Below are 20,693 nucleotides of genomic sequence, written 5' to 3' on the forward strand. Positions count from 1 at the left end.
CCTTCTCTGTCCTCGTTCTATGACCTCTGCTTGAAAACACGGCTCTAAAATGTTTTCTGGGGCGTGATACTGGTGGGGTAGAGGGCAGATAGGAATGAACCATTCCCTGGTGGAATATAACCACGTGAAACTCACAAATATGGCTCCCTTCTTCTTCTTTTTCAGATTTTGAATTTTTTTCCTGATAATACATTTTTAAAAAACCTTCCTCTCCTTTGTGTCTTCTTTGTCAGTCCAGATCCTTTATTAGGCATAGCAAACCACACATTATCAAACAGACACCGTTTACAAATTGTGCAAAATACGAATGTGTCTTCTTTGTCTTGGCTTGCTTCTTCTCGTTCAGATTCTCCGCAAAGTCATGGCTTTCTCAGGTCTGCCAGGTGTGTCAGAAAAGCATGATGTTTGGCGTGAAGTGCAAACACTGCAGGTAAGTGAGCGATGAGGACCTTCCCCCTTCACCTGGCCCAGGTATGTGGGCCAGCATACCTGCGAGGCAATTCAGCCGCCATAACCCAAGACGGTAGTGGGCTGGTCACTGTCTCTTAGGCTAACCTGCCTCACAGAGTTGTTGTGAGAATAAAATTGAGAGAGAGGGAACCGCATACAGCCCTCCTCCCTTGAGCTCATTGGAGGCAAGGTGGGCAATAAATGCAATTACATACAGTGGTACCTCGGGTTACATACGCTTCAGGTTACAGACTCCGCTAACCCAGAAATAGTACCTCGGGTGCTTTGCTTCAGGATGAGAAGAGAAATCGTGCTCTGGCGGCGCAGCAGCAGCAGGAGGCCCCATTAGCTAAAGTGGTGCTTCAGGTTAAGAACAGCTTCAGGTTAAGAACGGACCTCCGGAACGAATTAAGTACTTAACCCGAGGTACCACTGTATATGAAATTTGGCATTCCAGTTCCAAGGAATTCGACATTAGGCTTCCTTTCTCTCACTTTAATTCCAGAGCCCAGGGTGACATCCTTGGCTCTACCCACTAATCGTTTTATCACCCCCTGCTAATTTTACCTGCACAACAATCCTGGGTGGTAAGCTAGGCTGAGAGAGAGAGTGACTGGCCCAAAGTCACCCTGCGAGCTTCGTGGTTAAGTGAGGACATGAACTGGGACGTGATAGTTAGACTAGATGACCCCTGAGATCCCTTCCAACCTTACAATTACAGGCACCCTCCGATTTGCACAGTGGTAGCGTTCCAGGTCATTGCGTGCTTGCATGAAATCACGTGCCATTGAAACACCCCATTCTGCCCCCCCCTCTGCAGTGCTCTGTCCTCCTTCTGCCCTTTTAGGTAAAGGTAAAGGGACCCCTGACCATTAGGTCCAGTCACGGACGACTTTGGGGTTGCGGCGCTCATCTCGCTTTATTGGCCGAGGGAGCCGGCGTACAGCTTCCGGGTCATGTGGCCAGCATGACTAAGCCGCTTCTGGTGAACCAGAGCAGCGCACGGAAATGCCGTTTACCTTCCCGCCGGAGCAGTACCTATTTATCTACTTGCACTTTGACGTGCTTTCGAACTGCTAGGTTGACAGGAGCAGGGACCCAAGCAACGGGAGCTTACCCCATTCCGGGGATTCGAACTGCCAACCTTCTGATCGGCAAGTCCTAGGCTCAGTGGTTTAACCCACAGCGCCACCCACGTCCCATTTTAGTGACATCTTTTAGGATGTTTCCATGTTCTGCACTGTGCACATGTACACGATGGCACACATATCAGTCATGTCTAAAACAGGGGATGCCTGTATATAATGTTATATAATCTCTAATGTACCTTTTTCTTGTTTGCAGATTAAAGTGTCATAACAAATGCACGAAAGAAGCCCCACCTTGTAGAATATCTTTCTTACCCAGTAAGTGTGAGGTTTTTTTAATTGGGTTCCCCCCCCCCCCACATTTCTGCCCTACCCAAGCTAATTTGTCACCTTGGTGTTGTTGCAATAACAAGAAATTGTTTTCTTCCCCCCTTTTCTCTTCCACCCATCCTCAATAGTACCCCGATTAAAGCGGGCAGAGTCTGTCCCTTCTGACATCAATAACCCGGTGGACCGACCATCAGAGCCGCAGTTTGGGACTCTTCCGAAAGCTCTAACTAAAAAGGTACTGGGCTTACAAAAAGGGGGCGAAGCCCAGCAGAGGACCCCCAGAAGAGGATTGCATCCCCGTGACTGGCCAAACAATAAAAAAAACAGAACGAGGCTGCAATCATAGACACATTTACCTAGGGCTAAATCTCATTGAACTCAGCAGATTTCACTTCAGAGTTATTTGGTTTGTTTAAATTAATTGCTTATTAGAAATCTGGCGTACAGTAGAAACAAACTTTGCATAACTGGAAGCCAGTTATAATTTCTTTGCTTAAAACATCTGCTTCTTTGGGTGCAGATCTGAATTAAATTTAGTTTGTAAAACTTCTTATTTTGTCTTCTAGTAAATGCTTTGCACTATGATAAATATTGTGTTTTATATTGAACAAGTATTTGATAATTAAATGTGCATGCGACGTGCTCCTCCCGGTTCTTCCCCTGTTTCTGCGAGCTTTATAACCTTTTAGAAGTGATGGAAAACATTCTGGCTGAATCAGAGCTATCAAGGCTTAAGGCTCATGATTTCTGCCTTCTCTTGACTGTTTCCAGGACCACCCGCCAACAATTAACCACCTCGACTCCAGCAGCAACCCATCTTCCACGACCTCCTCCACTCCGTCTTCCCCAGCCCCCTTCCCGTCTTCCAACCCCCCCAGTGCAACGCCACCCCCAAACCCATCTCCCATGGGCCAAAGGGACAGCCGGTTCAACTTTCCAGGTAAATTTGTGGCTTTGTTCTCTGGGACCAGGGTGGTAGAGCACCTACCATTAGGTTAAGTTGTTTCACTTATACTTTTAATACCAGGGAAGGGGAGTAGGTTTATCCACCTCTGGGGCCATGCACCTTGATTTGGAGATGTGTGGTTTGCTATAAATGGCAGTTAAATCAAGTTTTGCATTGTTCTTCTGAATGTGAAAGGAGGTGATGCATTCTCCAACCCAGCTGCAATCTTTCCAAAATGCATGCACTCAAATGCACCCGCCTTGCCTGTTTTGTTTTACAATTTACTAATGAAGAACTTGAATTAATTCACTGAATATATGGGGGCAGTTGCTGACATGGTTTTCTCACATGCTAATCTCTTGTGATTTTTTTTACATTTTGTTTTGCTGTCCTCTCCTCCTTTTCCTTCTTCCTTTTTAAAAAAAGCTGCCTACTACATTCAGCATAGACAACAGTTTATCTTCCCAGGTGAGTTCTTCTGCTTCTAACTGGCTGGTGCCATTTCTTCTAACGCTCCTGTTTTCCCCACACTCTCAGAACGGAGGGTGGGTTTAGGGCGAAGTGACTTAACTTCATTCTGCATGATGCGTCAATATTCTGCCCTGCTTGCATGAACAAACTGGAACATTTCCTTTCCCCTGCAGTGACAATGTTGTTTAAACAACACAGAAAGTGCTGATGGGTGCAAACCAACTACTACTACTACTATTATTATTATTATTATTATTATTATTATTATTATTACTGATTTCCTTCAATGGAATTGTTTCAAGGCGATGTAAAATAAAAAAACTTTGGTTTACTGATGTGGTGGCAAGCACGGGGCTCTCTGGATATTGTTGGACTCTAATTCCCATCAGCCCCAGCAGCTGAGGCCTGTGATCAGGGATGATGGGCGCTGTAGTCCACAAAGAGCCAGCAAAAGCAGCACTACAATATCTTGTTTGATGCTGGCAGTGTGGTGAGTTTTGTATAAAACACCAAAGCAGATGTAATAGTGGACAGGCACAGCAGAGAGAGATGACGGTATTGTGGTGGGACACAGATTTTGTGGATCTGGAAGTCCCAGGACTGATCCCAGATATTTCCAGATTAAAAGGGACATTAAGGATGTGATGAGAAAGACCTCTTCTTGCAAAATTGGAGGGGCACTGTTAGATAAATCAGGGGTCAGCAAACTTTTTCAGCAGGCGGCTGGTCCACTGTGCCTCAGATCTTGTGGGGGGCCGGACTATATTTGGGGGGGGGATGAACGAATTCCTATGCCCCACAAATAACCCAGAGATGCATTTTAAATAAAAGGGCACATTCTACTCATGTAAAAACACACTGATTCCCAGACCGTCCGCGAGCCGGATTTAGAAGGCGATTGGGCCAGATCTGGCCCCCAGGCCTTAGTTTGCCTGCCCATGGATAAGATACTAGGCTAAGGTAGTAGTTTCCTGTTACCAGCAAAATTGTTTTGCTCATATGATTCACTAAGCTTGGAGTGCTGGTCTAGTCTTGTAGGAGCTCAGTTACTGTAAAATGGTGCAATCTGCTTTCCAGCACTGCATAGTATTGCCACTGTGTGATGACTAGGGTCACATAAATGTGTAACAGACCTCATGGGAATGTACCACTTCAGTCCATAGTTGAGGGGCGAGGAGGGAATCATTTATTAAAATGTTTTCCCTGCACTGCATGTAGAAAGCATACACATCAGGAAGAGAAATTTTAACCTAGATTTCTAGAAGGTTATGTAGTAGATTTGATTCCCCATCAGTCTGAAGTCGTACAGTCCAGGATTGCTACAGACTGTGATTCTTCTGAATTGTGTATATTGGGTCTTTAGTTCTATGTGGCTAGGTACTTATTGGGTGAATGTTACTGCAGCTGTTAAAAGCAAAACAACGATAACCTTGAACTGCAAACATCAATTTCTTTTTTCATATATTGCTCTTTTCTGTAGAAATTCCCAACACCCTCCAAGTAACACAACCTTCGGAAACTACTGAAAGCACTAAGTAAGTCGGTTAGTCTTTGTTTCTCTCTCTTTCTCCTTCTAACAATTCTATTTGGACAAGAGGAATCAACTAATAAACATTATGGTGTATTCTCACTGCCCAACAGGGGTGCTCCTGTTCCAGCCAACTAGATGTGCCCTTCTCATAGATACTCCATTCTGTTCCCCTGCCCAGTTTTCCATTTTTCTTTTCCGGTCGGCGTTCAGTGTTCCATGGTTACTGAGCATGGTCAGCCCTCACTGGGTTGTTTTTTTTAAAAAAATCATTTAATGCCAGTGTCAGGCATGCTGACATAATCATGTGACTATTAGACAAAATTGCATATATAAAAATATGTACAGCAGGATAAATTTACACTAAAATGCTGGCAATTTTGGGGGAAGACTTACAAAAAAATAAATTGCAAACTGATGTGGTGAACTGAACCTAAGGCAGGAAAAATGAAAGAATCAACAGTGACATAGTCTCCCATCTCTACCTGAGCCTCAGTCATTGGGCCATCATAACTCAATCATTTGTGCCATCTTGCATTGTCAACTCAACTCTCTCGTTTCCCTTTTTCTCTGTCAAATAGTGCTGATGAGCATCTAGAGACGGACGGGGTTGAAGAACGTGACGTAGAGGTAACTTTCCATTTGTTGAGGGGTTTTTTGAGGAGTGAAATTATTAATTCGTATAGCTGGGGTCGCCAGACTTTGTGGACCCATAGGCACCCACACTCACCCTGCAACCGAGCGCACACAGAGCAGCCTATTCTGTTGGCTACACTGGAATGTTTCTGTTGTTCTCCAGGGGGTGCCCCTCTGGAGCTTCAGTCTCAGGAGGTAAAAGCCTTTCCCCGAAACACTTATCCAAGAAGTTCGGGTTCAAGGTGCAGTCTTGTCTCTACAAGCCAAGGTCAAGCACAGTCAGTCTTGGCCCAAAACATGACCCAGAGGCTAGGTCAGGCCACAGTGCAAGGTTGATTAGCACAGAGTGTTCAGGCAAGGTGCAACTCAGCAAGGCAGTGGAATCAGGAACAAGGAGTCAGAGACTTAGGCGAGTGCCTGGTCCATCCCAGTGCCTCTATACAAATCTGTGGTGCAACCACATTTGAAATACTGTTTACAGTTCTGCTTGCCTCACTTGAAAAAGGATATTGTGGAGTTGGAAAAGGTTCAGAAAAGGTTCAGGATTATGATTTCATTTCACTTTTAATTTGTATACCGCCTTTCTATATTACTGTACACAAGGCGTTTTTTACAGCAACAACATAAACAACAAAGAACGCACACCATATAATGAATACAAAAACAAAACATATCAAATAAAGTAATATTCAGTAATCTATTAGAATATAATAAAATTAACTCCCAAAACATCAGCAAATAATTAAACAGAAATTCGCCCTTAACCATTGCAATAAGTAATTACTAAACTGTGAGAAATAAAAATAACTGCAAGTCACAATGCATAAAATACCACAATACAAGCAAAATCATGTAAAAGGGTCAAAATGAGAAACAAAGACTCACAACTTATGAAATTATTTAATTATATAAGGGGATGGAGAAACTCACTGATGAGGAAAGGTGGTAGGAACTGGGACTTTTTAGTTAAGAGACAAAGCGAGTAAGAGGTGACAATATAGCATATAAAATGAGGTCATACATTTTCTATTACTGGGGAATGATCAGGAGCTCACCAAGTTAGTGAGAGGATGTGGCACGCCAAGACTCGGTATCTGATACTCCCATTTCTTTCCCAAGCACGTGGAAGACCAAGAACAGAACAAATCGGAAGCCGAGGATGATGAAGATGAGGTTGACGACCTGCCGAAGCGGCGAGACCGCTGGCGGCGAGGGGTGATGTCCCGGAATGTCAGCCAGACCAGCGTCTACCTGCAGGAATGGGACATCCCCTTTGAGCAGATCAAGCTGGGCGACCCCATTGGCCAAGGGCGGTGGGGCAAGGTCTACCGGGGGAAATGGCACGGGGAGGTGGCCATCCGGTTGCTGGAAATCGATGGGAACAATCAGGACCACCTGAAACTGTTCAAGAAGGAGGTGATGAACTACAGACAAACCAGACATGAGAATGTGGTGCTTTTCATGGGGGCCTGCATGAACCCCCCTCACCTAGCAATCATTACTAGGTAAGCACCTTGATTTTTAAAGTTATTATTATATTATTTTATTTATTTATTTATTTATTTATTTATTTATTTATTTGGCACTTAAAAAGAAATCAGATCTGCTAGGGCTTTGTTAGTTCAACAGTTCCAAACTGCATATCGAAGGTGTGGTTGCCGGCCTCATTTTTTACTTTCCAAAGTGTCCCATCTAAAGTTTATCCTAAAAGAATAATATTGAGCAATAAGCAATAACTTTGTAAGCTACTGAACAATCCACAAATTTAATGAATCGGAAGAAGAGGTGAATAATCCTCTAAAACCCAAGGGTGCATGTGATGAACCTAATGAAATTGCATAGAGGGATTTCAGAACTGCTATTGCATTTCTGAGGGGAGCATTGCTTTATCTTTGATGAGAATCTTACAGAATTTTCATGGGATCATCTTTTACATTTTTTAAAAAAACAAGCTTTCAGTTTGTGCTGGTGTTGTGTACTGGTGCTCTGTTGATTATATTGCATGCTTCTTTGAGTTACTTGTTGAATGTGTTTGGTGTGGTTTTTTTTTAAAAAAGATATAATTTTGATTTAATTCGGTGTAGTTTTGATATTTGGTTGCCTCTTTTTATGATGAGCTGCTATGTGAGCTTGCTATTAGGTGGAATAACAATTTTAAAATACATATCAGTGCATTGTTTGTTCGAAAAACAAAATCTGGAGAGCCGCAGTTATGCTTTTGACCAAGGTTGCAAACCAGCCCCTAACCTCGGTTGCAAGTACTGGTTTGAAGACAACCACGCTTAGTTCTGACAGTTATCATGCTGCATCATTTATACCCTTGGACTCTTCTTACCTGCCTACCTATGGATCTGTAGCTTTTTTCAGCATGGGTGTGTGCCTGTTTGTGATGGGATAGTATGAAGTGAGCATAACCATTCCTTATATCATTTACTCATCACAAGACAGTTCTGATTTTTCTTCTTAACTCAATGGTCTGCCCACATCTGCCTTAGCTTCTGCAAAGGAAGAACGCTTCATTCGTTTGTAAGGGATCCCAAGATATCTTTGGATATTAACAAGACCAGGCAGATCGCCCAGGAGATCATTAAGGTAAGAAGCATTTTGCATAAGATTATTAAGGTAATATATAAGGATACTTGGGATAGGGAACAATTTTTTCCCCTGTGGAAAACATGAATTGGGGGCTGGAGCCAATGGTGGATGGAGCCACTGCTCTGCCTTTCTGCCCCGCCTCTTCTGTTTCTCTTGTAAACATTTGAACATGGATGGAGAACATCTGTGTGTCTCCAGATGTTCTCCCATCCACCCCAGCCATCATGGTCAATTGTAGTGGATAATGGGAGTTGTAGTTCAGCAACACCTGAAGGCCACTGGTTGCCCATCCTGGATCTAAAACATTGACTGTCAATACTGCTTTTGGCAGTGGTACTTAGAGGTTAGGTTTCTCTTTCCGGGGCTCAGGCAAGGACATCTTTAAATACAGTGGTGACTCAGCTTGCGAACGTGATCTGTGCGGGATGCATGTTCGCAACCCACAGCGTTCACAACCCGCATCTACGCACACACGGATTGCGATTCAGTGCTTTTGCGCATGCGCGACTGCCGAAACCTGGAAGTAACCCTTTCCGGTACTTCCAGGTTTCGGCAGTCCGCAACCCAAAAAAACGCAACCTGAAGTGGCTGTAACCCGAGGTATGACTGTAACTGGCTTTCTTTTGCCCACAAATGACTGATATAAACTGTGTAGGGCAACAAAGCTAATGATATTTGCTGTGGGCTAGTAACTTGGGGAGATTCATTTCAAGGCTGTGCTATTTCACCATACCATAGGAGCCCACTATGGTATGGTACAGTATAGGTGACAGGTGCGTGCAAGATGAGCAGAAAGGGAAGGGAATGTTATATAAAGCAGGGGGGCCTAGAAGTGGATGCAGCAGGGGCTTGACAGGGTAGCACGCCAAGGAATGCAGATCTGCTGCAAAAAGGCTAACACACTGATGTTTTCCAGGGCATGGGGTATCTCCACGCAAAAGGGATTGTGCATAAAGATCTCAAGTCGAAGAACGTTTTCTATGAAAACGGAAAAGTTGTGATCACAGACTTTGGTCTGTTCGGGATTTCTGGTGTGGTTCAGGAGGGAAGGTAAGTTTTCTTTTGCTACCTCTTTCTCCATTCGTTTCTATGTGAACCAGGAACTGAACGTGGGACCTTCTGCCACTGAGTTATGGCGCCTATAGAAGCCACACACCCACACACACCCCGCATTTCATTTCATTTCATTTACCGTACTTTTCCATCTATAAGACACCCCCATGTATTAGACGCCCCCTATTTGGTGGGGGGCTTAGAAAATGAGCAATTTGGGGTGGGGGGAATGCTGAACCAACTATCACTCACCCAACTGGCACACGCTAACAATCGCAAGCAACACAATCCAAGTTCAATCCAAGCGGCAGCCAATCCAAAGCAGCCTTTTATGCATCCACAAATCACCCACCTGATTGACAAAGCATCAGCCAATCCAAAGCAGTCCTTGCTGCATCCACAAATAATCCACCCGATTGACAAAGCAGCCAATACAAAGCAGCCCTTGCAGCAGACACCATTCACTCACCCAATCGCTAGATCCTGCTCGTGGAGGCAACCAATCACCCGTCTCCCCTCTGCACTACCCATGTATAAGATGCCCCCCCCCATTTTTTTACTTTATTTTGGAGTAAAAAACCCTTGTCTAATACATGGAAAAGTATGGTATCTTGTTCCACTGAGTTATCCCCTCCTTTGAGTTCCCAAATTGTGTTGGCCTTGTAAAGTACTGGCTTGGGTCCAATGTTAGCCCCGCTCAGGGATGTTATATGAAATATTCATGTATTATATGACACACACCCCTTTTCCCTATAGTATTGTTTATTGTATACCTTTTTTCATTTTGATGTAAGGAACTTGGAAACCTTTGGTTGACAAGTGACTAATAAGTTTAATGAATGAAATGAAATGCTCTGAGTAGAACTTTGCTGGGTATATCACCAAGTCCAGTAACACTCCCCTTTCTGACACCAGGCGCGAGAACGAGCTGAAACTGCCCCACGACTGGCTGTGCTACCTGGCTCCAGAGATCGTGCGCGAGATGGCTCCGGGGAAGGATGAGGATAAGCTGCCTTTTTCCAAGGCAGCTGACGTCTATGCTTTTGGGTACGTGTGAGAACATCAGTAAACGCTGATTGGTTAAAAAGGAGAAATTTTGTATTGCAAAGGCCTGCCTAAGCAGTCCAGTTTTCCAAAGACACACCCTGAAGAAGGGAGGGATGGTTCCTGCTGAACTTCAACTGGCAGGGTGTTCCACAGGGTAGGGCCTGCTACATGATGATGATGATGATGATGATGATGATGATGATAATAAAATTTATTTGTATCCTGCCCTCCCCAGCTGAAGCCGGGCTCAGGGTGACTAACAACAATAAAATAATACAACATTCTAAAATCTTTTCATTATAAAATTAATTCAAATCAAATTGATGGCAACCATTGGGCTAGAGTTCTGTGAAGATTGCCAAAGGAGGGGGTCGGGCTGTGCCCTGGCCAAAGGCCTGGTGGAACAGCTCTGTCTTGCAGGCCCTGTGGAAAGATGTCAAGTTCCGCAGGGCCCTAGTCTCTTGTGACAGAGCGTTCCACCAGATCGGAGCCACAGCCGAAAAAGCCCTGGCTCTAGTTGAGGCCAGCCTAACCTCTCTGTGGCCTGGGACCTCCAAGATGTTTTTGTTTGAAGATTGTAAGTTGCTCCGTGGGACATACCAGGAGAGGCGGTCCTGTAGTGTTCTTGGTGATGTGTCTGTCGTTGGGCCCTGACAGTGATAGACTTTTGACTCTCAATTTTCAGTTCTTAGTAACTTTTCCGTTTAAGTGAGAATACCGTAAGATCTTGGGGACATAATCCTTGGAGGAAGGGCAGAGATGTACATTGATGGGTTTCCTGTTTTAACTTTTCAAAACCTCTCTTTGCCTCTCAGGACCGTGTGGTATGAGCTCCAAGCCAGAGAGTGGCCCTTTAAGAGCCAGCCAGCTGAGGCGTTGATCTGGCAGATTGGGAGTGGCGAAGGCATGAAGCAGGTCCTCTCCACAAGCAGCTTGGGGAAAGAAGTTGGAGTAAGTGGACAGGGGATTCTTCCATTGGCAGCTGTGCTTAGTACATCAACCGCCCGGGGCCGGCCCAAGCGTTAGGCAGAGTGACAGGATCTCAGATGCTGGAAAGGGGGATAGCGGTGCTGTGTTCAGAGGACAGGCCTGCCTCATGCCTCCTTAGCTAGCCCGCCATGTGCTGGAAGATGCTATCCAGCCTCCATTGTGGGAGAAGCACCATCTTGTCCTTTGCTTAAGTCCCCAAAATGTCTTGGTCCGGTGGTGTGGGATGATGGGAGTTGTAGTTCAACAACACAGGAAACTGCCTTATACCGAGTCAGACTATTGTCCCATCTGAGTTGATATTGTCTACAGTGGCTATAATTCATTGGCTCTCCAGAGTTTCAGGCAGGATTGAACCTGGGTGCTCTATCACTAAGCTATGGTCCTTCCCAAACAACTGGAGGCCTATAGGTTTCCCACACCTGCTACACACCTGTCTTCTGACTGCATCCCTGTGCAGGACCAAGCCTAAAGTAGCTGGGAACAGCCTAGGCACCCGCAATCTCGTTGCTCCAGAAGCCAAGATGGTAGCTAAAAGGTACTCCCCTATCACAACAACCCATGAAAGCAACCCCAAAGGATCCTGGGAGCTGTAGTTAAGTGTGCTGAGAGTTGCTAGGAGACTCCCATTCCAGTCACAGTTCCCAGAATTCCCTGGGAAGGTGGCTGGATTGTTAAACTACTCTGGGAAATCGTTGCTCGTTGAAGGGAAACTCAATTGCTTCTGTAACTCTGGAGCCAGGATTGAAGCTTAAAACTCCTTGCACCTTCCTTGTTATAACAACCCATGAAAGCTGCTTTTCAAAAACATGCCTAGCTTTGCCAAATGCCCTTTCAAGCTGAAGTCAGTAACACAGCTGCCTGTTAAAAATGCAATGCTGTCTTTTTAGGAAATTCTCTCTGCGTGTTGGTCTTTCGACGTTTGTGAGCGTCCCAGCTTCACTCTCTTGATGGAAATGCTTGAAAAACTGCCAAAACTCAACCGGAGGCTCTCTCATCCGGGACATTTCTGGAAATCAGCCGAGTACGTATTGCCCTGTGTCCGCTTGCCTCTAAGCTGCTTCTGGAAATCGCAGTTGATTATGCTGGTTGGGGACCCAATATTTGCAACGGGGTGAAAGCTTCTGTAGGTTCATGCATATCTGCATTTAACACACTAACACTGCAGGCCCATGTGTCTTTAGTGTGCCCACTGGTGCGTCACCAAGTTGTGAGTAAGCTTGTACATGGTAAACCATGGTTTGCAGGGAGAGCTAACAAGGCGGCCTCCAAAAATCGTTGAACTCCAATTCCCATCGCATCTGGCCTTTGCCCCTGCTGGCTGGGGCTGATGGGAAATGTAGTCCAACTTTTTTAGAGAGTGCCATTTTGGCTACCTCTGCAAGCCATGGTTTACTGTGTTTGAACTGATCTCCCTTGGCATGGCTGCGCACGTGACATAAATGTAAAGTGCACAACTTCCCACAAATAATTCTGGGAACTGTAGTTTGTTAAGGGTGCTGGGAATCATAGTTCTCTGAGGGGCAAATGACAGGTCCCAGGATTCTTTGGAGGAAGTCACTTGCTTTAAATCTACGGTGTGTACACAGCCAGAGTCCTGCCCACTGCTAAGGAGAATGGCTAAGATCCCCTGGGTCCTAACGTCTCGTTACCTCTGCGAGATAGACTCCTTGTTAGGTTACCAGCTGCCCCTCCTGAGTTCACTTGTGGGTTCAGAGGGGCATATACATGTGTGGTAATTCAGCACACATCTAGGCACAAAGGTCTTGCTTTCAAACAGCTGCACCTCCCCTACCCCCAACCAGACTATCTACAGAGAAATGGGGGGAAAGAATTAAGGCTCTGACAGTAAACGAGCTGTTCCAATCTCTGCTTAAAGATACAAGCATCATTCTGCTGTGTGCTGGGATCACAGGAAGCCGGCTTATACTGAGTCAGAGCCTGAGTCCATCTTGCTCAGCGTTTTCTGCACTGGCTGGCAGCTCTCAAGGGTCTCACGCAGGGGACATTCCCAGCCCTACCCGGGTGCGCAGCAGATCCTGTACCGCAGAGCCCTTCAAAGCTAGCTCTGCTGTACGGCTGAGTTTTTAACGGTGAACTAACGCTCCTTCTCTTGTCTTTCTCCCTTTGCCTTTCACCTCCTTCCTTATAGGATGTAGCCACTGATGCAATAGTTGGGTTCTGCCTTGCATGCTTCCTTGTCTCCTAACCCACTCAGCAACTTGGACAACTGCTCTAAATGTGTGCACGCAAGCACACACACAAAAACCACACATGCTGCCGGTTTTTAATCCTTGGATGCCCCTGCTGCTTCTACGAATTCCTTTTCCCCGCCTCTTCTCTTGGTGTGGGCTGCTGTAACTCGAAATAACCATTCCTGTCTGCAAGAACTGTGGCGTTCTACTAACACCTGGTCCAGATTAACCCTTCTTCCGAAGCGTTTTCAGCGGCTGCAGCACTTGTCACCTCGCCTCTTCCTGTCCCGGCATTCTTCTCCTTCCTCTATAGACTTGCCCCCAGCGGTTATTTCTCTGAACTTTTACCAGCCAGCATCTCAAGCAAGTTTGTAAGCAAACACCCAAACCAACCAAGCAGTGTTGCGTGCTTCTCCTTTCTGGTGGGGTGAGAGGGGCTTTAAGGAAATTAATCCATCTGTGCATTTTTGGGGCTGGCCAGCAGCAGCAGAGTGGAAAACTGCTCTCAAGTCTGTTAAGTTACAGCTTCAGTTGGGATAATTCTTGATGTGCATATTTCCCCCTCCCTCCCCACGAGAGATGGGTTAAAAACAAGAGCGTTTTCAATCCATTAATTGTTTAATCGGTTAAATCTGTGTAAATTCACGCAGGAGCAAAGCTAGCCGTCTTGAAGCCTGTAACTGTTTGTCTTCCTGTTTATTTATCATTTCGATCTGCCTCTCGCCTTTCTGCTTTTCTGAGAGAAGGCAGTTTTTAACAAGTTATTTGTATTAAAAAATAATTAAAAATAAATAAGGACTTAAATAAAAACAACAACCCGCTGCCTGGTTAATCTTCTGTGGGCAGTTTTTAACTATGACCAACTTAACTGACTAAATTAATGTCAGTGCAGTAGCTCCTAGTTCGTTAAAAAAAAATTCTAATCCCATTTGTGTGTTTGAGGCAGCGTTCAGCAGGGGCCAGCATTGTGGGCCATGCTTTTGCTTGTGTTTCTGCTTCTTGCTTGTCCCTTCAAGGTGTAGCAGTGGGAAATCTGACTTAAGAGCAAAATTCAGAGGGGCATCTCACCCATGACATTTTTCCTCCCCAGAGATGAGCTCAGGGGCAAAAAAGTCGGTGATCCACTTTGAAATTTGATTCCATTTTCACTTGCAAGCAAAGCTACCGAATTTGCACTTTGGGAAACAAGAGGCAAACTGAATCTCAGCCTCGTTTTGAAATCTATGCATCCTTGCTCTCCAGCCCCCCCCCCAAACCCCTTTTGAGTGAGTTCTCCTTCTCAGGAGGCTATGGCTGAACTTTTCTCCCTGGATTTGGAGGTGAGCCTGGTTCAGTTGACTTCCTGCCTCAGGAGGCTGTGGACTCTCCTTCCTTGGAGGTTTTCAAGCAGAGGTTGCATGGCCATCTGTCATGGACGCTTTAGCTGAGATTCCTGCATTGTTGGACTAGATGACTCTTAGTTCCCTTCCAACTCTACAATTCCATGATTTGGCAGAGGAAATTTCCCTGCTAGTCCTTTTCTAGACAGGAGAGTATGGCCCCCAGCTTTGTAGTAGCAGAGCCAGTGAACTTTCTGCTTTCCTCCTCAAGGAGGGTGGTCCGAAAGGGACAAGTAGGGTGGGGGATCTTGTCCAATCTTCAGTGCTTTACAGATTTTCATTGGACCTGGGTAGGGAACTAGCAGACCCTAAGATGTTGCTGAACTACACCGCCCCCCCCCCCCCGCCCTTATCCTGAGCTAGCTGCAGTGATGGGAGACGAGAGTGCAGCAACATCTGGAGGGCAGAAGAGCTTCCTTCGGGTTTGTGTCCAAGTAAACTAGTGTGGAGGGGGAGCAATTTAGGGAGGCCAAATTCGGCGGCAATGTGTCTTGAGCCAGCCCCAAAATATGTTACTTTTCCTGCTCACAGACTGGGTCAGAAACTTTGTGCTCCTGATCAACATGGTGCAGCAAGAGAAACACTTTGCAAGTGACGCTGCGTGTTTGTCTGTAAAATAGGTCGCACCCCTCTCCAATGAGATATATTTCCATATCAGCAGAATGTCATTGGTGAGGTGCCCCCCAAAAAAATATTCTCTCCAAGAAGCTTCCTTAAGTTGTACAGTTTCTGCTGTTTTCCTCCCAGACCACTTCGGTGTTTTGCTCTCTTGTGTTAGTACATGGAACCAATTAGCTCATCATCAGCACTTGTTTTTGTACAAGGTCTCAAAGTGAAACTGCTTAATTTCCCTTTTTTCCCCACCCTCCCTTTACCCTCCACCTTCCTCTTCAGCATTAACAGTAGCAAAGTTGCCATCCGGTTCGAGCGATTTGCCTTGGGAGATTTGGAATCCAGTAATCAAAAGATATAGCTTGTTGTGTGTTCATGGTGTTCTCTTCATTTCCACCCCCCGGAAAAATATATATCTGTGTCACTCAAACACCTGGAAGTGATCATCGGAGTCCTCTGCAAAGTTTCGCAAATAATTGAAGGGCCATGGGGAGATGTGCTCCGCTCCCAGGCCCCCAACGAGATTTCATTTTGACTTTCGTTACTTTTGCTTCTGACATCTCGAGTCAGCATCTTCTTTACTTTAAAAATGTTTACATTCTGATGGACTGTTGTTGTCTTCCCCTTGTGTGAATTATATTTTTCATGGTTAATAATAAATGTGATAAAAGGTTTTTTAATCTTAAAAAACAACAACCCATTTCCCCTCTCCCTAAATGTTCAACTGGCACTGTTAAAAACAACCTGACTATGAATCTTGGTTTCATCTGTGAAGCAGCAAAGGTTTTCTGTTTCGCCCTGTGGAAATGTTCGATCTGTTCAAAATGAAGTTTGCCCACACACCCTTGGGGCATGTATACATGCAAAGTGTGAACTGGTTTGGAACTGGTTCAGCCGCCTCAGCTTGCTCCCAGAGAATTCTAGGAACTGTTGTTTTTGTGAAGGTGTGAGGAAGGAAATCCCACATTCCCTTTTGAGAAATACACTTTCCTAGCCTAATTTGAGAATGAATAGCAGAGGCAGAGTTTGGAAGTGGTTTAAATTTGTGTAGACAATCCCATTGTTTTTGTTTTAAAAAATAAGCTTAGAGGCTGCTGAAGCAAAGTGGGATAGATGCTATATATTTCTGGGGGATCTTCAAGTGTGAAATGTTTGTTGCATTCAACGCTGTTTAAATGCAGCGTCGAACCCTGTTTGCTTCCCAGTAGGCATGGATTCTCCAGAAATATAATGGCATTGGGTGATTGGCAGGTGGGTGGACCTATCAAAACTGCCCCATGAAAGGGTAGGTGCTTTTGAATCTGGCCTGCTGGACAAGAGTCGTGTGTCCCCCTCTGCCCCTCTGGCATAGAGGGTAGTAGGTGATCATTTTTTACAGCAAGCTTCCTACCTCATGGTTTTTGGGGAAGGTTTGGGGTTTTTTTGGGAGGTATGTAGGTGGTATCTAAAGAGCTGGAGACACTAGAAGGGAACTGAATAGGACTTTTTTCTTTAGGGAGCTGTCACTTTCTGAACAGCTACTTGTGTCTCCCCAGTAACCACTATTTCCAACCCTTTGAGGCAGAGCTGGTCATTCTGTGGAACTCCATGTGCTTTTTGGTTTCTGGTGTGTACAAGGGGGTTATGGTCAGATTTTTTGTGGGGGGCGGAGAGAGGGCATTTGTTCCAGTGATCCTCTGATGCTTTGTGTAAGCTGGATGTGGGGAGCCCTCAGCACTCCAGATGTTTCTGAACTACAGCTTCCATCAGAAGCCCAGCAGACAGGAGTGATGGGAGTTGTAGTCCAGCAAAACCTGGAGGGCCTGTGTACACCTGGTGTAAATGAGACACAGTATCTCATTCCACTCCTTCCAAAGGATCCCAGATGAGGAAGGATAAAGAGAGTTGCTAGAGACTGTGTGGGGAACAGGGCCGAGTTATGTCTGTCTGCTGAGGGAAATCTCAAAAGTTTTTGAGGACTTAAAAGTGGTTATTTATTAATGCTGCTGTTGCCCTCTTCCAAAAAAGCAGGGTCTACCCAAGAAGAGTCCTCACTAATGGCTCCAATAAGTGCTCAGCCTTTATTATTATTATTAAGAGCAATTTCCAAAATATGTAGGCCAAGGTATGGTAGTGGGTTAGTCTTCAGGGTTGGTGGCACAAGCACTGTCCAATAGGTCCTTTGTGGCAGGGTAAAGAAATCTCACAAGGCAGTTGTTTGTCTTGGTGGTCCACCAGTCCTGCCATTTTCTTAGAAGACTGAAGAAGGGGGGGGGAAGCTCTTTTGAGGCTTTTTCTGTGTGGTGATGACTTGTTTGGGGTTCATCCTGAACCGTTGACCGCACTCCCAAGTGTTGGAGACGGAAGCCTGTATCTGTGCGATAGAACAGTTTTTGCCTTTTTGAAGAAGACAGACTGAAGGCAGAACATCTTATTGGAAGAGAGCTTAAATGTGCTACCTTGACACTGAAAGTACTTTAGAGAAGTACCTTTTTTTGAGGGGGGCGGAGAAAGAAGAGGTGTTTCTGGTTATTGCGATGCCGTGAAAAGGCCACACCTGCCCAATACATTTACGCAGTTGTGGCTTCCCCCAAAGAATTCTGGGAACTGTAGTTGGTTTAGGGTGCTGAGAGTTGATAGGAGACCCATTTTCCCCTCACACAACTACAGTTCCCATCCTTCTTCCCTGGAAACTCTGGAAATAGTAGCTCTGTGAGAGGAATAGGGGTCTCCTAACAGCTCTCAGAACCCTTAACACACTACAGCTCGTAGATTTCTTTGAGGGAAGCTATGGTGGTTTAAAGTGATATGATATTACTGTCATTGTATAGTGGGCCAGAGGGGCTTAACCCATGGAAGCAATATTGGCTTTGTTGGGTTAACCGTCCCTCTGAGCTCTTCCTCCCTTTAACGAAAGATGTGGTTCAGGGAATCTCGTGCGCCTCTAAAGGAAAAGCCTCAGCGTTTGGGCCTAGTTCTCATCTGGAGTGTCTGGATTGTACCACATTGTGATGTGGGATAAGGGCTTGCGTCCTTTAATGTTGCTCTGTACACATTCTCTGCACATAGAAAGTTAGCATTTCAGGGGGAAAGAGTTCTAAGCTTGCCATGTTCAGTTTTTTTATGAGCAGGGATTTTTGTGTGCGTGGTGTGAATGAGCATTCAACCACCACAACAGACGGATGTGGCACAGACACAGGTCAAACACTGAAAGCTGCAGTTCTGGCGGAAAGTGCAAGTTGTTTCGTGTAAGCCACGTAATATCCGCAGTGCAACTGACTGGCCCAATTTTGGCTGCTTTATCAGTACTTTTCCTCTGTATAGTTAATGCTATGTACCCCTCGGTGCACCAGGTCCCTGGATTCTAATACAGTGCACTCCTTTGGTTACCTTTTCTAATGAAGAGAGATCCACTCATAGAGTTGGTTTCAACTTGCCTGGGGTTCAAACACTTGCCACCAACGGGAAGTCTCACCCTAAGGATTCTTACTAAATTATTTTAATTCCTGTTGCTCTGGGGAACTGTAAACCCCCTCCCAGCACTGCATTCTCAGTTGAGGATCATTCTCAGTTTGGCACACCTGAAATTAATAAAACTGCAAAGGAAGAGGTAGCAATTCAACATGCATCAAACATCACCCTGAGTGCCCAAGAGCAGGGCATGATGGGAATATCTCTCTTTATTCCCAGCATCTGGGAATGTACTTGCCTAACTAGGGGTGACTAGCCTGTGGCCTTGCAGGTGTCGCTGGACCCCAGCTCCTATTTGCTCCAGCCAGCATGGCCAATAGAGATGATTTCAGTCTGGAGTTCAGCAACATCTGGTTGCCCAAAGATCAGCCATCCCTCGAGAAAGAGAGACTGTCTTTATAGTCCTTCGTAGCTCTGTTCTCCATAAATCTGGCCTAACACTTTCCCTTACAGCTATTTAAGCTTTAAAACATGTGATCGTTTTCAGACTAAGGGCCACATTTCCTCCTTTACAACTTTCTGAGGGCCGCATGCCAGCAGTGGGCGGGGCCAGAGGCAAATGTGGGCGAACCAATGATTGCACAGTAGGCTAATTTCAGCATGCTGACACACCCCTTTCTGTCCTCCATTCAGACAAGCACGTTGCATTGTCAGTGTTCAAGGATATGTTGGAGCCAGGTCAAAATCCTTGGGGAGCAAAGCAGGGCGAGTGAGAGGCATGACCCAACACTGTTTACATTGCTGTAAATCCAGAGTCACTCCACTAAACCCAGGCGGAAGGCAGGGTGGTGGCAGGGAATGAATGGAGTCCTTTCAGCTGTGGCTGTAATTTACCCACTTACCTAGAGTAAGCCCAGTTGAATTTGATAAGACTTACTTTTAAGAGGAAACAGAAGGAATTGCATTGTACATCATTGCCGCAGGAGCATTGGATGGGGGTGGGAGGAAGGGATCTCTGCCCCAGTTCGTTCCTAATTATTTGTGGGTTTTCCTTTTTGTGGTGATTGTAAGCGAGTGAATTAGCACTGTAAGGCCGTATCTTTTTTTCTTTTTCTTTTGGTGAACCGCAGCTGCACATTAAGGGTCCCCCCTCCTCAACCGCAACTTTGACGGTGTATGTAAAATGAAGTCTGTAATATTGGTGAAAATGGATGTGTGTTTGGGGTTTTTTTTCTCCCCCTTTTCAAATGTATTGTAAACTTTGTACAGTAAATATATTATAAATATATATATAAATATATAAATATATTTTCTATCAACTTGAGTTTGGTCTTCCAGAATGGCTATTAATTTAATTTTAAAAGAAATGGTTAGTATTAACAGAGAGCTCTGAGTTTAGTCTGTGCAACTGTTTAAAAAAAGAGAGAGAAAGAAAGAAAAGAAGTACATTCTATGCTAATGAAATTCTGGATATTTTAGAGTTCTTTTAAGTGAATAAAACTTTGCTCTGGATGAAACACCTGAAGTTGTGTGGTTCTGTATGTGTGTGTTGTTTTTTTAAAAAAATATTGTCCTCCTGTTATCTATTCTGGTTTTGAAAGTAAAAAAGAAATGTCCTCAAGGGTCATCTTGTACAACCTCAAATCTGCTACTGCAGCATCTTTTTTTGGTGGCTGCTTGGGCTTTGCTTAAAATCCTGTAACGAGGTCTCGCTACTTTCCAAGGTGACCTGTTTCACTGTCAAACAGCCCATTTTTTATGCCCCCTCCAATGTTGTTGGACTCCCTGTCCACTGAGCTTTCTTGGGTTCATGACTGCTTAGAGCAGGGGTCAGCAAACTTTTTCAGCAGGGGGCCAGTCCATTGTCCCTCAGACCTTGTGGGGGGCCGGACTATATTTTGAAAAAGAAAGAATGAATGAACTCCTATGCCCCACAAAGAAACCAGAGATGCATTTAAAATAAAAAGGACACATTCTACTCATGTA

At 45.1% G+C, this 20,693-nt stretch overlaps 1 protein-coding gene across 1 annotated transcript in view; it reads left to right on the forward strand.

The window, feature by feature from the left end:
* The window catches only part of KSR1 (kinase suppressor of ras 1), a 108,666-nt gene extending 88,442 nt beyond the window's left edge, over positions 1-20,224 (forward strand). The window contains 14 exon segments of the mRNA XM_083588093.1: positions 347-430; positions 1,795-1,856; positions 1,997-2,103; positions 2,640-2,808; positions 3,241-3,282; positions 4,766-4,820; positions 5,395-5,443; positions 6,569-6,954; positions 7,945-8,041; positions 8,961-9,094; positions 10,013-10,144; positions 10,960-11,095; positions 12,022-12,155; positions 15,600-20,224. Coding sequence (XP_083444219.1) covers positions 347-430; positions 1,795-1,856; positions 1,997-2,103; positions 2,640-2,808; positions 3,241-3,282; positions 4,766-4,820; positions 5,395-5,443; positions 6,569-6,954; positions 7,945-8,041; positions 8,961-9,094; positions 10,013-10,144; positions 10,960-11,095; positions 12,022-12,155; positions 15,600-15,678 — 1,666 coding nt within the window. The 3' untranslated portion in view covers positions 15,679-20,224.
* The last annotated feature ends 469 nt before the right edge of the window (positions 20,225-20,693 follow it).

Source organism: Podarcis filfolensis (genome assembly GCF_964270895.1).
Source record: "Podarcis filfolensis genome assembly, chromosome: 15".
NCBI lineage: Eukaryota > Metazoa > Chordata > Lepidosauria > Squamata > Lacertidae > Podarcis > Podarcis filfolensis.